We start from the raw sequence: 14663 nt of genomic DNA on the forward strand, positions 1-14663 counted from the left end.
GAGCATATGTCTATAGGACTTTTTTTCTTAGTTTTTTACTCCTCTACACGCTCCCGAAGTTTTGCCATTTAATTTGGAAACACCCTGTATAGTATATATATTGCGTAATTACTACCTTTCTGCTTGTAATGTCTATTGCCGAATGAATTTGATCATATCACATAACAAACAAAGAGTTGTGTACTGGCATAAAATACTCGAGAACCGAATGACAAACCACTTTGTAAATTTTTTAATTTTTTTTTTGTATAGGAGCACCGGATGGAGATAGATGCTAGAGCAGGTACTTTCCAGGCGTTCGAACTGTTTGGCCAACAGCTATTGCAATCTAGCCATTATGCTAGCGTGGAGATACTGGAGAAACTCGAATCTATGGCAGAAGCCAGACAAGAATTAGAGAAAGCTTGGATTCAACGACGTATGCAACTCGATCAGAATCTCGAATTGCAATTGTTCTGCAGAGATTGCGAGCAAGCGGAGAATTGGATGAGCGCGCGAGAGGCTTTCCTCAGCAGTGCAGACGCAGTAGACAGTAGTGACAATGTTGAAGCTCTCATTAAGAAACACGAAGATTTTGACAAGGCAATCAACGCTCACGAAGAGAAAATTGCTACCTTACAAACTCTGGCTGATCAATTGATCGCTGCCGAGCATTACGCCGCTAAACCCATCGATGAAAGACGATGCCAAGTGTTAGATCGCTGGCGACATTTGAAGGACGCTCTTATCGAGAAGCGTTCAAAGCTGGGCGAATCTCAGACTCTGCAACAGTTCTCTCGAGATGCTGACGAGATGGAAAATTGGATTGCCGAGAAACTTCAGCTAGCAACCGAGGAGAATTACAAAGATCCTGCCAACATACAGTCAAAGCATCAGAAACATCAGGCATTCGAAGCTGAATTGGCAGCCAATGCAGATCGAATTCAATCGGTACTTGCTATGGGAGGCAATTTAATCGAAAAGCATCAGTGTGCTGGTTCAGAGGATGCGGTTCAAAAGAGACTGGCATCCATTGCTGATCAGTGGGAATATCTTACGCAAAAGACCACTGAGAAGTCCATGAAGCTGAAAGAAGCCAATAAGCAGCGTACTTATATTGCTGCCGTGAAGGATCTTGATTTCTGGCTTGGAGAAGTCGAGAGTTTGCTCACATCCGAAGACGCTGGCAAGGATTTAGCTTCCGTGCAAAACCTCATGAAAAAACATCAACTTGTCGAGGCAGACATACAGGCGCATGAGGAAAGAATTAAGGACATGAATGCACAAGCCGATTCATTGATCGAGAGCGGTCAGTTTGATGCCGCCGGTATTCAAGAAAAACGCCAAAGCATAAATGAACGTTATGAGCGAATCAGGAACTTGGCAGCACATAGACAGGCGAGACTCAACGAAGCTAACACTTTGCATCAATTTTTCCGCGATATTGCTGACGAAGAATCTTGGATCAAGGAGAAGAAACTTCTTGTTGGATCGGATGACTATGGTCGCGACCTTACGGGCGTACAGAACTTGAAGAAGAAGCACAAGAGATTGGAGGCTGAACTTGGTAGTCATGAACCTGCTATCCAAGCTGTCCAGGAAGCAGGAGAAAAATTGATGGACGTTTCAAATCTGGGAGTACCCGAAATCGAGCAACGTTTGAAGCTTCTTAATCAGGCATGGGCTGAATTGAAGCAATTAGCTGCCACTAGAGGACAGAAGTTGGATGAATCCTTGACGTATCAGCAGTTCCTTGCCAAGGTCGAAGAGGAAGAAGCCTGGATCACAGAGAAGCAGCAATTACTTTCCGTTGAAGATTATGGTGATACAATGGCTGCCGTACAAGGTCTTTTGAAGAAGCATGATGCGTTTGAAACCGACTTCGCAGCTCACGGTGAACGCTGCAAGGACATTTGCGAAGCCGGCGAAGCGCTAATCAAGGCTGGCAATCATCGAGCAGATGCTATCAGTCAAAGATGTGCACAATTGCGCAACAAATTGGAGCAACTTGGAGCTCTCGCGGCCCGTAGAAAGACACGGCTGAATGACAACTCCGCGTACTTGCAGTTTATGTGGAAAGCTGATGTAGTCGAGTCATGGATCGCTGATAAGGAAACTCATGTGCGTTCCGAGGAGTTTGGTCGGGATCTGTCTACCGTGCAAACTCTGCTCACGAAACAAGAGACTTTCGATGCTGGTCTTCATGCCTTCGAACACGAAGGTATCCAGAATATCACCTCATTGAAGGAAATGCTTGTTGATTCTGGTCACGATCAAACACCTAGCATTCAAAAACGTCATGCTGATGTCATTGCTCGTTGGCAAAAACTTTTGGCCGATTCCGACTCGAGAAAACAACGTTTATTAAGGATGCAGGATCAGTTCAGGCAGATCGAAGAGCTTTATCTGACATTTGCAAAGAAGGCATCCGCTTTCAACTCTTGGTTTGAGAATGCTGAGGAAGATTTAACGGATCCTGTTCGTTGTAATAGTATCGAGGAGATTCGAGCTCTTCGCGAGGCACACGCACAATTCCAAGCCAGCTTATCTTCGGCTGAAGCTGATTTCCAAGCCCTGGCTGCTCTTGACAGACAAATTAAGAGTTTCAATGTCGGACCGAATCCATATACATGGTTCACGATGGAAGCCTTGGAAGATACTTGGCGGAACTTACAGAAGATAATTAAGGAACGCGATGTTGAGCTCGCGAAAGAAGCACAGCGACAGGAGGAAAATGATAAATTACGTAAGGAATTCGCCAAGCACGCCAATGCCTTCCATCAATGGCTTGCGGAAACAAGGTTCGCATTTTAAAGAAATTTATTTACTTAGTTATTTAATTAGAAATAGAAATGCAAATTATTTTATTTTATAGAACATCTATGATGGAAGGATCCGGATCTTTGGAACAGCAACTGGAAGCTACCAAGGTTTGTTCAATTGAAACAGATACATTTATCATAATTTATGTAAGGTTTGTATATTCATTATGTAATTATGTTATTTATATTCAAATTTACAGCGAAAAACTCAAGAAGTACGTGCACGTCGTCAAGATCTAAAGAAAATCGAAGATCTAGGAGCTATTTTAGAGGAACATCTAATTCTGGATAATCGTTATACAGAACACAGTACCGTAGGATTGGCACAGCAATGGGATCAGTTGGATCAGTTAGGAATGCGTATGCAACACAATTTGGAACAACAGATTCAAGCGCGAAACCAGTCAGGTGTATCTGAAGATGCACTCAAAGAATTCTCCATGATGTTCAAGCACTTCGATAAGGACAAGAGTGGCCGCCTGAATCACCAAGAATTCAAATCGTGCCTGAGAGCTTTGGGCTACGACCTTCCTATGATAGAAGAAGGACAACCTGATCCAGAATTTGAGAATATATTAGGTTTTGTCGATTTCAATTTGTAGTGTGGCTCTTATAACGAATTCAATTGGACGCACTCAGTGTGCACTGGTGCACATTAAAGCCGTCGTAAAATAACGTAGATATGTTTATAAATAAGCATAGAAATCGATTAAATCGTGAAATAGTCAATACATTTTATTGTACTATTAGGTAAAATATGTATTTCATAATTCGGAATATTTGCATTTCATTTTTATGTTCAAATTAAATCAGTATACAACGGTTTTAATATGCACCAGTGCGCACTAGTGCTTCCAATTGAATTCGCCATTAGTGTGGTACATTATTCTGAACACCTATTTTAACACCGTGTTATTATTTACAGACATTGTGGATCCTAATAGGGACGGCTACGTATCGCTGCAAGAATACATGGCGTTTATGATCAGCAAGGAAACGGAGAACGTGCAGAGTTCGGAGGAAATAGAGAACGCTTTCCGAGCAATCACAGCAGCAGATCGGCCATATGTCACAAAGGAGGAATTATATGCTGTAAGTATTGCAAATACTGTAAAATATTAAAAAATATATTAAATATTAAATCTCATCTGACCGTACATGTGAGAACACAACCAATAAAAATAAATGCCTTTTAACGGTCTAGTTGGATCTTTAAGTGCTTGTATAATTCTGTGAATTTATATACTACATATGTAGTCTTTTAAACTGCACACCGAAATGATGTTTCGGTCTTGCAATGCAAACTCTACTAAGCTATCGCAGTAATATCATCACGAGTTAAATTGCTAGTTAATTTAACTCGTGAAATTACTGCAGTAATTTAGTAGAGTTTGCGTTTCAAGACCGAAAAATCATTTCGGCGCGCAGTTTAAAGGATATTATATAAATTCACACAGAATTATACAGCACTTAAGATCCAGCTATGCCGTTAAAGATATGTTACAATGTTTTTGTAATCAAAATACAATTTATATTCGTTAATCTTTTTTTTTTTAGAATCTCACGAAGGAGATGGCTGATTATTGCGTTGCTCGTATGAAACCTTATGTAGATCCCAAATCGGAACGACCGATAACAGCTGCGTTGGATTATATAGAATTTACGCGCACTCTTTTCCAAAATTAATTATGCATTTGTATGTGCGTATTTTTCCAAGCTTATTAAATTATAAATGCATAAGGGCTACTATATGTTTTGTCTTTAAATACCATGCTTGATTATCTATAATACTTCTAATAACAATTATCGTTTAGAGCATTTATAGAAATTGAGATTTTCTAAGCTAATTAGTTGACAGAGAAAAAAATATATATACACAATATAAAAAGGATATCTTAAAAGGATTTCTATGTTAAAAGCAATGTTTTTCCTAATATTTACATTTTTTACAAATATTTTCGAATATTGCGTTATTCAATTCTCAATTCTTAATTGTCTTTAAAATAAATGTGCATTTAATATATTATGTTATTTTATTCAATAAAAGTCTATAAAACATGTATGGTGTTTTAAATACTTGTGTAAATTATATAAAACAAATTTCCTTGTGTGAATAATTAATTTTTTTTTTTTCATTTTATTTCGCAGGAAAATATAAAAAATAATATAAAAAATGTTGCAGAAATGACTTGTATTTTATTGAGCAACTGGGTTCACAACCATTTGAGACTTTTCTTGAATTATTTGTTCAGCACGGTACACTTTCCAAGATACTAAAAAATCCCTAGCCATTTTGAACAAAGTATAATAATGTATAACTAATAATAATATCGTCGATAGTATTTGATACCATTCGGTCACGCCTAATAAAATAAACAATTGAATGTTCACCAATAATAATTGCAATGCCAGTATTGGACTCAGAAGCGTTACTCGGTTATTAAATAAACCCTGTAAGACAACAATATATAATTAATATCGAGTCTAATATTTTTTGTTACTCGTTGATAGAATAAGATTACATACATAAAATCTAGAGTGACTTAGATTACCCGGTTCCGCTGCTGTGCACAAACCTTCAGAACGATAAATTTCTCGATTGTGTCTTACAATCGACCCGTGAGGCCACAATACCGTTTCATTCCACGGTTCGGCATATATGTGATTATTACGATTTTCTATTTTAATCCATCGGCCCAAGTGCATCGCTGCTCTATGTAGCTCATCACAATATCTAAAAGTCAATTACATACTTTAACTATTATTTAACTATTATTTTGTCAATACATATTTAGACGTGGTAATAGAGAATGTTGCTAAGCTATAGATAACGAAACAAAGACAATTGTATCTACATTGGTGTTTGCAACGGGTGTCTTTTCACAAAATTAGATTTGATGACATAAATCACACATTAAAATTGTATTACACAGGGTCAGCAATCTTAAACCTGGTAATTTAAGACTACACCAGTTGCACACAACAATGAAAACAAAGGCTGTATGAAGCACATGATATCATCGTTGTACATCGCTCGAATTGAGCTAAAACATTCGAAAATACATGTAAACAATTAAAGAAATACACGAGCTTACAAAAAAAGATTACACAATAATTACTGCGGAACTACTCTCACTTGCCCGATAATTTAAAAATTTCACATTTTTAACTATTATGTTTGACAAAACAATTCTTACTACGAAGGAATATACTTACCTGAAAGGATAAGCTTGAGCGAAGTACGCACATATCCTTCCGAGCCAGAACAAGATTACATGCTGTACTACCCACAATACATTAAAATGTAAATGTGGAGGTACAAAAATAATAGGCGCAACTACACAAACATACGCGCTACCTGAAGACGAAAATAAAGCTCGCTTTAATCGTCTGTTAAAATCGGATCTCAAAGTGGATACTTCTGTTCTAATGGCTGATGCGTTTAGTGAGCAATTGTGCAAAGGTTTATCTGTATATGAAAAAAGTCATGTTACAATACTAGAACACTTAAAAAATTAAAAATTAATAAATAGACAAGATGCTATTAATACACACATTTGATGATACATACCTAATACGTATTTTGTTTTTCGTTCTTCTTTCCCACTCGAGAACGACGTATCAAAAAATGGTGCTGTTCGTATTCCAAACATAACAAAATATACTGATAAACTTCTGGAACAAATGGATATCATAAGCTATTTATACTTATTTTTAATTTTGAATTACACAATATAAATGTATATATATCGCTGTATCGATAAAAAAAGGATACTAGGCAAAAATTAGCATTTTTGAGATAATAAAAGAAAATTGATCTTAAAGACTAATATATTTTTATGGAAACATAGATTTGTGAAACATAGGTTTATTTACTTATATGAAAGTGTCACAACTCGGTGACAAGAAATGAAAGTGTATACTACTATACTAGAGTATTTGAATTTAAAAATACAATGTTTGATCAATTTATTGATTTAAACAATTCATATATAAATTTTAAAGAATATATTATAATTGAAATAATAACATGTAGGAAGAAGTAAAGTTATAAAAATTGCATGTTCATTATCCCAATTAAAATATTCCAATTTAGAATTTAAAAAATTGCTGAGAAGGTCCAATTTTGAGATTGTCACTTTTCTATCAATGCAGTGATACAACAATGGTATATTATTTAATATATTCAAACGTATTCATTCTTATAGATACTCACGGATAACATAAATAAAAAATTTTCATAGAATTGTGCTTCTCAATCATATGATACAGGCACCAGCCCAATACGCTCTTTACAGCAACTGATAAAGATGACCTGAAATTAAGTTACATAAATACTAAAATATCCTGATATTACTATAAATCTGACAAGTTATTAATAAATCACATACAATAATACCTTATAATATTTCGGATTGCCAATTTTGCAGGTACTGATTGAACTGGTAATGAAACATCAATGATCTGACGTAATAATATGTACAGGAATCTATGTGCCACCATAGTAAAAATAAATACAAGTAGGTAAGGATCTATCAAATAAAAATTCTGAAACATACCAGAGAATACAAGTAGGAGCATAATTCTTCCGTTTCCTAAATATATTACAACTATCCTCTTTGTATCATCCATATAGCATAATCTAGTTTTCATATGTGTAATAAACACAAATGTAACGTACCATAGTATAACCATTATAGGAATTTGGTAGCCACCATACCGTTCTATATAGATTAAGCAATTGCAGACAAGCTGCAATAATCGAGACGATTAAAGATAATGCCTCAAAGCCCAACTGCCCGTCGACTGGTACTGCAGGTATAGGAATGTGCTTTGGTGCCAGAGACCTTCCACCATAAATTTCGTCAAGTCTTTTGTCGTCCGCACCATTGGCACTTGCTCTTTCTCCGCTATTGCTTCTTCCATTAGTATTGGCTGAACTAACGTTACCATTACCGGATCTGGCAGTTGATCCAGTCCGACTGACAGCGTTTCGTCTGCCTCCAGGCATATTTTAAACATTCATACCAATTCATACGAGAGATACAAATTTCCTTATCTCAATAATTTTTGTGACATAATAATAGATTGCTGAACAAATCAACGATGTATTCCACGTAGCATAACAAACACACGTCGCAGACAATTTTTGTATATCTTTTTGAGATACAAATATTAATATTTTATATTAAATATAACCTTTTTTTTTTTCAAATGCTATTTTTCTCACATATCGATTATGTCACTCTAAACAAAAACACGAAGTGACACGAAGAGGACGCAACACGATACAAGAACACGTCACTTTTAGCATTTAATTAAATGTAAACCAATTTCTTCCGCCTCTCCTTTTTGTAAGTTAAATACTTGTTGAAATGGATTTATGTCTGTTTATGTCTATTTATAGGTCTGTTTTCTATGGTTGAACTAGGTGCAATTTAAGATATAAGGTGCAATTTCATGCAGCGAAGAAAGTAGCAGAAAGGCTGATTTATAATCTTAAAGGCCATGGTACACACCTAAGGTTTGTCGCGTCGGAAGCTCCAACATGCGCATTAGTGCTTCCAATTGAATTCGCCATTAGTTTTCTCTGCTGAACAGAGCCAGTGTGTTCATCGTGTTTGGGGCTTTATGCTGGAGTCCATGGGACTCCAGCATTACTCCTTCCGTTTGAATCGTGTAGGTGGCGTTTAGATATCTAATAAAGAAATGGCTTTGGGACAAAGGGATTAAATTAAAGATTCTTATTAAAGATGGTTAGCAATGTGAGCTTACAAAAAGTCTTGTTGTATGTATATACTATCGCGTTTATTGAGTAGGAAGTGTGTAACAATTATGACACGCAAATTAAATTCACTAAAACAGAAACCTGAGAGACATCTCGGACTTTTTCGTGTATCAAACTTCGTAGGGTAATGTCCACGTTTTTGTGGGTCTTTTCCGTACTATTACGTGGATTAGACAAAGACGAATAATCAACTTTAATTGTTTATCCTTGTCTAATCCACGTAATAGTCTGGAAAAGAACCACAAAAACGTGGACATTACCCTACGAAGTTTGGTACACGAAAAAGGCCGGGATGTCCACTCTCAGGTTTCTCTCTGCTAGAACTACGAGATTTAGCAACTGATATTTTCCAGGTCGAGACCCTTAATGACAATTCTTCAAATGAAAGTGTTAGTGTATGGCGATTAAGAGACTTTAATGCTTTGAATATCAATTGTAATTACATAGGGGCAAATGGAGATACTTTATGGCATTTCACTGTAGTGCACTGATATGAATGTATAACGTTCTGTTCGTTTTTTATATTTTACAGATGTTTAGTCCTATACAAATAAAGCACGAATGTACAACCATAGAGGATGTAAACGCAAGTAATAGAATTAATAGCTCAGATAGTTCCTTGTATCCTTTTATCAATCAAGATATTGGGTATAAGCACCGTCAGTTGTCTCAGTTTTGGGAACAAACGCAGTTAACAAACGAGGTGCCTGCGAAAAATGAAATTCATGATCAACAGGCTATGTTTCGAGCAGAAGTAAATATTTACAGTATTGTGAACAACTTGCATTTAACAACTTAGCAAGTAATCTTACTCAGTTTTTTCATATTAAGTTTTATACATTTTTGTTCTAGGAAGCTGATAGTTTATCATATATGCAAAACAGCATATTCCTTTCAGTTGATCAAGAGGATGGCAACAATCAAATACAGGCAAATAATCAGTGTGATCCTCTGAGTACAAGTAATGTCGTCATAGTTCAAGAAAACAAACAGTCACAGCCTGTACAGGATTTGCAGAATGTAGGAAATATTAGTCAAACATTAACAGCACAATCGCTGAGTGCTGTAAGAAACAATCGTCTTGGGAGACCATCCAAAAGTTCCGCAGAATCTAGTACAGGAAAAAAGTTAAAATGTCAATGTGAAATTTGCTTCAAGGAATTTGGACACAAAAGCAATTTATTTATTCATATGAGAACGCATAATGGAGATAGGCCATATAAATGCAGCCAATGTGAAAAGTGTTTTACACACAGTGGAAACTTGGCTATACATATGAGAACGCATTCTGGTGAACGTCCATACGGTTGTCAGATATGTGGAAAAATGTTTAGCCATAGTGGAAATCTCTCCACTCACTTAAGAACTCATTCGGGTGTAAAGCCCTACAAATGTAATGTGTGTGGTAAAGAATTTAGGCACAGTGGTAACTTGTCGATACATGAGAGGATACATTCCGGAATTATTCCATTTCAATGTAAAATTTGTGGGAAAAAGTTCCATCACAGTGGTAATTTAACAACTCATATGAAGAAACATCCTGTAAATACAGACACAAATCCAATCGATTGTGAAAACAATCAAAAGCATGTACTGCATACTAGTACTGCAGATGTTAATATTACTGCTTCTTCAAACTATTTAAATAATGTATCTTTAACGCTCAATGATGACATTAAATTAATGCATAATACTAGTAATGTGGTTCCTATAAAGAATGAAAGTACAGAAGATACTGTATTAAATACGATGGGAAGATTAACATCTACTTCTAGTTGAAGGTATACATTATTATTATTATGCAGGATAAGTTATATAATTTGTTACAAATTAATACTGTCAATAACTAGATAAAAAATTGAAAACTTAAATTCTTGATGCCTTAATGATACAAAAGTATGTATCTGTTATGACATATATATATATATATGACTTTTTCAAAATGTAAAATTAATTTTTTCAGTTTAAGAGATCTTTTTAATCTGTTATCAAAAAGTTTTCTGATTTGACTGATGATATTGATGTGTAATAAATTACATACAATATCCTGCATATTAAGGATTTTTTAAAAGTCTTAGTATTTTTTCATTCAATGCTCTACTTGCAAACGAGCAATTTTTTACTGACAAAGGCAGCAAATAGCTTTTATTTTCATGTACCTTTGTGTAATTATATGATGGTCTTCCTAAATATAACATTATTATATGTATATAAAATTTATAAACTTGCATGTTTTATGTAGATTTATTTAAGATCAAGTGGTACATGATTATAATGATCTGTGATGTTTTTGAGTTACTAAAATAGGATATGTGAGGAATAGAAACAATACTTTTATTTAAAAAATGACTACCATTTATTTATATAAATAACATGTTCTATATTTCTTGTTTAATTATTTGGGTTTATACAAGTATGTTATAATCAATAATATCAGACTTAAATAACCCTTAAATTAAATAAGTTATTTTTATTATTATTATATATTTTGAGTATATAAAACATAACATGTATAAAAATAATAAAAATATAATTTGTATCTTATTTTGAGCTCATACGTGCAATTTGAAATGATATCTTATAAGTGATAAATTGCTCGTTAAAATCTTTATTAGCCCTACTTTTATATTTAATTCTTATTATTACTGAACTTTATTTCAATAAATTATTTTTACTTTCAATTTTTTACATTGTATTTAGCAGATATTGAGTGGTATAATTTGCACAAACAAGATATGTAACAGACTATAACTTTTAACTGCATATATGCAAATATAAAATTTCAAATCTATTTAACAGTTTTAAATAATCTTTATGTAATGTTCAATAATAAATTTTTGAACAAACTTATAAACTTAGCTTTTAATAATTTCTTTTTATAGTTACAATTATACATATATACACAATAATCTATAATTGAAATTATTAAATTTGAATTTCAAATATATATATTATAATAAATATACTGTGTGAAATTTTTATGCTATTATACTATCATTATATTGCTTAATACATTACAATTTATAATTTATACTGGGAATTGATTAGACTTTTAAGAAGAAAAATTTGATTCCAGTGTGTTACTATATTATTTGATCGATATTTTTTAGTTTCTTTTGTCATAAAGTATATATATATAAGCTAAATATAATAACATTATATATAGCTTATTTATATTAGTTAAAAATATAGAATGTTATCTGTCATGTATTAATATCTGTTATAAAGTCATTGGTGTAGACTAGGGTAATTTCAATGTTAATATTATAGTAAAATAATTGTTGTATATTATATTCTCCTGTGTATCTTGTACTATTCATTTTCATCAAACAAAATAATTGCTTAATAAAACATTTGTATACAATTAACGTACGACCTTCAAAGGGACAGTCATGTTCCGTGGCAGACGGGCTGCAAGAGATTCTGCTACGTTTTCAGAAAGCTCGTGCCAAATATATTTTCCAATTACAGGCACGTCTTCCAATGGTAACTTGAAGGATACCAATAATGTTAAGCACAGACCATCACCTTCTTGTCCACCGCTAAATTCTACAGACAATAAACCATGTGGTTTATGCTGTGGTACATCGTTTCCAAATATTTCCTAAAAAAAATAATTGCCTGAATATATACACTCCTAACAAAATCTTTCAATGTTTTTCTCAAACATACATATTATATATAGTAAATATGTATATATTTTATGAAGAATAATTTATATACAATTTATTATTATTAATGCAAAAAAATGTTTTTGTAACAAGACTAGATTTTTTTAGTTTTAAAAACAATTTTTCATTGCAAAATATATACAATATATTGTATATATTTGATACTTAATAATAGTTTATTAATATTTATGTATTTCATAAAGTATATAATGCTTTCCTAATATACTCACGGTCATAAAGCTATGCAGAGTAGATAGTAAACTACGATTTGGATTAAGTTCACAAATTGGTGGATTATATTGTTCAGTATCAGATAGCACATGTAATCTGTTCCTATTAACAAAATTAATATTAATATTAATATAAGAATAATTACATTATAAATATACTATATACAGTTTAACAATATAATTGTAGTTCTCTAGATATTAATACAAACATTGTATAATACTTACGTTGCCCTCTTCTTAGATGTGACTATTAATCTTAACAATAATTTTGTGTGTGATTTGGTCACAGGCATCAAATGAGGATGTTGGGGAACAGTTTTATTTGAAACGTAACTTTTACCCCGGTCTAAGAGATATATTATATCATTAGATCTTAATGGCAAGTCATTTATGTTTCGTACCCAGCATGCTTGTAGCGATTCCTCATTTGCCTGATCGGGTGTCTTGAGAGTACCGCCGACGATATCGCCGGTAAAAACAAAACGAAACCATGTACTATTCGCGCATTCTACCAATATCAGAGTTGTTGGTGCTATCACCAGACCTGTCTCTTCCAAGACTTCTCTCTTCACAGCACTTGTAAGATTTTCATTCTTCTCCACTCTACCGGCTGGTAAGTACCATTTTCCAGTACAAGAAGCTTTCGCTTCTTGCATCATTAACACTTCGCCTTGGTCATTTATGACAACAGCGGCAACTATGTATGTTACTGTTTTCAAGCAAATGGGAATGTGTCCTGTTAGTTGACCTGATTTTGCACCTGCAATGTACGTTTAGTCGTATCAAATTTTTCTCTTTTCGAAAGAAAGAAAAGAGTTCGGCATCTTATAAGAACATTACGAAAGCGATTGCAGTGCGAAGGCGTCGGACATACCTGTTGTGTCACTTGCGAGAGTATGTACATTGCATATGTCATTTTCTAATACTTGTCCGGCAAGCAGCAATTGAACTTGATTCTCTACAAGATCTGACATGTTATATATTTATATGTATATACACATATACTGAAAATAGTGTCGCGTCGTATACAGAGCAATATTTGATTGCAAATATATATTAAGTTGCAATTTAACACAATCAGTGTGAAAGTGACAGCTATCAGCCAGTTGAGCCAGTAAACGTGTGGAAACACGTATCAAGATATGTCATGATGTTCGGTTCAGTTCCGTCTCTATTACTGGAGCACTGGAGGCACTGGAGCGTCTGGAGCTCGTGTGCCGCACACATTCATGTGCCAAATTCCCTATGCGAGTTGTTCCGAAAATGCAAAATTTTAGAAGAAAGAACTTTGCCCATTTTGGCAAAGTTCTCATATACTCGTATTCTCACTTACATTTATCAATTATATTCCATTTTGTACATAATAATAAAAGTATTAAAAATTAAATATTCTCGAGAGTATTTAATTTTTAATACTTTTATTATTATCTGAGAATGTCAATGACATTCCTCAGCTTTGATAGCTCTGATGATGAGCAACCGGACGAATAGAGCGATATCTTTGAAACACCAGAACTGTTCTCTGCAGAGGTTTGAGGAGATTTACGATTTTAAATCCTCAGCTCTTAAATTCTGAGAATGTCATTAACATTCTCCGAAACTATTCATGTGTGACATAGCGTGAGCACAGTAATCTATAGTCCGGGCATTATTCTTACATGTGCCGTCATTGTACTGCAGTGACGGCACTGCGAGGAGATGCCCTGGACGCAGAAATAAATCTTGTGCAGAAGAGAAAGATACGGTATTTTTGATTACATAATAAAAGAATAAAGACCATCAGTTGATTAAGAGCATTTTGCAAGTATGAAGGTGAACGCACATAGAAGTAGAAGTAAGCAGTAAGCAGTAAGCAATGATGGCCCGTCTACAATACACGTAGTAAGCTTGGTTTAAGAAGTAAGAATAAGAAATTGACCAATCACAGTCGATTATTCTTCTCACATTGGACTGTGACTGGTCAATTTCTTACTCTTATAGTAGAGGTTTGTTCGCGTCGCAAGATCCAACATGCATCCTACCATAGCTCCTACTCACTCTATCAAGCGCGTTGGAGTGAGTAGGAGCTATGGTAGGAGCATGTTGGAGCATGTTGGATATCGCGACGCGAATAAACCTAGTCTCATCCACTGCTGCCATTGGTCGCGTTTAGCAGACTCAACTGTTGCGGAGC

General features: G+C 34.3%; 4 protein-coding genes across 8 annotated transcripts in view; 2 read left to right on the plus strand and 2 right to left on the minus strand.

Moving 5' to 3' along the window:
• alpha-Spec (alpha spectrin) overlaps window positions 1-4657 on the plus strand; it is an 11898-nt gene extending 7241 nt beyond the window's left edge. The window contains exons 5-9 of one of the 2 annotated variants that reach the window (XM_018462067.1): window positions 253-2780; window positions 2855-2909; window positions 3002-3380; window positions 3727-3893; window positions 4359-4657. In XM_018462067.1, the coding sequence (XP_018317569.1) occupies window positions 253-2780; window positions 2855-2909; window positions 3002-3380; window positions 3727-3893; window positions 4359-4487 (3258 nt within the window). In that variant the 3' untranslated portion in view covers window positions 4488-4657. The remainder of the gene's footprint in view (window positions 1-252; window positions 2781-2854; window positions 2910-3001; window positions 3381-3726; window positions 3894-4358) is intronic. The other variant, XM_018462068.1, reaches the window with a different exon arrangement.
• A 314-nt stretch (window positions 4658-4971) lies between these two features.
• On the minus strand, window positions 4972-8369 carry LOC108731586 (transmembrane protein 39A). 2 transcript variants are annotated; one of them, XM_018461969.1, is made up of 7 exons: window positions 7483-8369; window positions 7201-7349; window positions 7018-7116; window positions 6373-6473; window positions 6018-6270; window positions 5328-5535; window positions 4972-5252 (listed from the first exon to the last, which is right to left on the minus strand). In XM_018461969.1, exons 1-7 carry the CDS (start codon window positions 7810-7812, stop codon window positions 4998-5000), a joined length of 1395 nt encoding a protein of 464 aa, XP_018317471.1. In that variant the 5' UTR covers window positions 7813-8369; the 3' UTR covers window positions 4972-4997. The 2 variants fall into 2 exon arrangements, with proteins under 2 accessions (XP_018317471.1, XP_018317469.1); XM_018461967.1 differs by having other exon boundaries at window positions 6373-6476.
• A 132-nt stretch (window positions 8370-8501) lies between these two features.
• Window positions 8502-10403, plus strand: LOC108731730 (zinc finger protein 37). Of its 3 annotated transcripts, none has more exons than XM_018462214.1 (4): window positions 8502-8557; window positions 8943-8978; window positions 9122-9343; window positions 9442-10403. In XM_018462214.1, the coding sequence occupies exons 1-4, from the start codon at window positions 8555-8557 to the stop codon at window positions 10366-10368; spliced, it is 1188 nt and encodes a 395-aa protein (XP_018317716.1). In that variant the 5' UTR covers window positions 8502-8554; the 3' UTR covers window positions 10369-10403. The 3 variants fall into 3 exon arrangements, with proteins under 3 accessions (XP_018317716.1, XP_018317717.1, XP_018317718.1); XM_018462215.1 differs by having other exon boundaries at window positions 8512-8589; XM_018462216.1 differs by lacking the exon at window positions 8502-8557 and having other exon boundaries at window positions 8960-9024.
• A 1426-nt stretch (window positions 10404-11829) lies between these two features.
• LOC108731732 (8-oxo-dGDP phosphatase NUDT18) lies at window positions 11830-13771 on the minus strand. Its single transcript, XM_018462217.1, has 4 exons — window positions 13365-13771; window positions 12716-13250; window positions 12491-12593; window positions 11830-12193 (listed from the first exon to the last, which is right to left on the minus strand). The coding sequence occupies exons 1-4, from the start codon at window positions 13462-13464 to the stop codon at window positions 11954-11956; spliced, it is 978 nt and encodes a 325-aa protein (XP_018317719.1). The 5' UTR covers window positions 13465-13771; the 3' UTR covers window positions 11830-11953.
• Between the last annotated feature and the right edge of the window lie 892 nt (window positions 13772-14663).

The sequence above is a fragment of the Mycetomoellerius zeteki genome, unplaced genomic scaffold (assembly GCF_001594055.1).
Source record: "Mycetomoellerius zeteki isolate Tzet28-1 unplaced genomic scaffold, Tzet1.0 scaffold135, whole genome shotgun sequence".
Lineage (NCBI taxonomy): Eukaryota > Metazoa > Arthropoda > Insecta > Hymenoptera > Formicidae > Mycetomoellerius > Mycetomoellerius zeteki.

Excerpts from the sequence above, each read along its gene's own strand:
- LOC108731586 (XM_018461967.1), bottom strand. The coding sequence starts at position 7,812 with ATGCCTGGAGGCAGACGAAACGCTGTCAGTCGGACTGGATCAACTGCC. Across the intron at positions 7,350-7,482 it reads CCTATAATGGTTATACTATG|AATTTTTATTTGATAGATCC; the intron begins GTACGTTACATT and ends GGTATGTTTCAG. Across the intron at positions 5,536-6,017 it reads GCTCAAGCTTATCCTTTCAG|ATATTGTGATGAGCTACATA; the intron begins GTAAGTATATTC and ends ATTGACTTTTAG.
- LOC108731730 (XM_018462214.1), top strand. Across the intron at positions 8,979-9,121 it reads ACAATTCTTCAAATGAAAGT|ATGTTTAGTCCTATACAAAT; the intron begins GTTAGTGTATGG and ends TATATTTTACAG. Across the intron at positions 9,344-9,441 it reads AGGCTATGTTTCGAGCAGAA|GAAGCTGATAGTTTATCATA; the intron begins GTAAATATTTAC and ends TTTTTGTTCTAG.
- LOC108731732 (XM_018462217.1), bottom strand. The coding sequence starts at position 13,464 with ATGTCAGATCTTGTAGAGAATCAAGTTCAATTGCTGCTTGCCGGACAA. Across the intron at positions 13,251-13,364 it reads TCTCGCAAGTGACACAACAG|GTGCAAAATCAGGTCAACTA; the intron begins GTATGTCCGACG and ends CGTACATTGCAG. Across the intron at positions 12,194-12,490 it reads CTCTGCATAGCTTTATGACC|GAAATATTTGGAAACGATGT; the intron begins GTGAGTATATTA and ends TATTTTTTTTAG.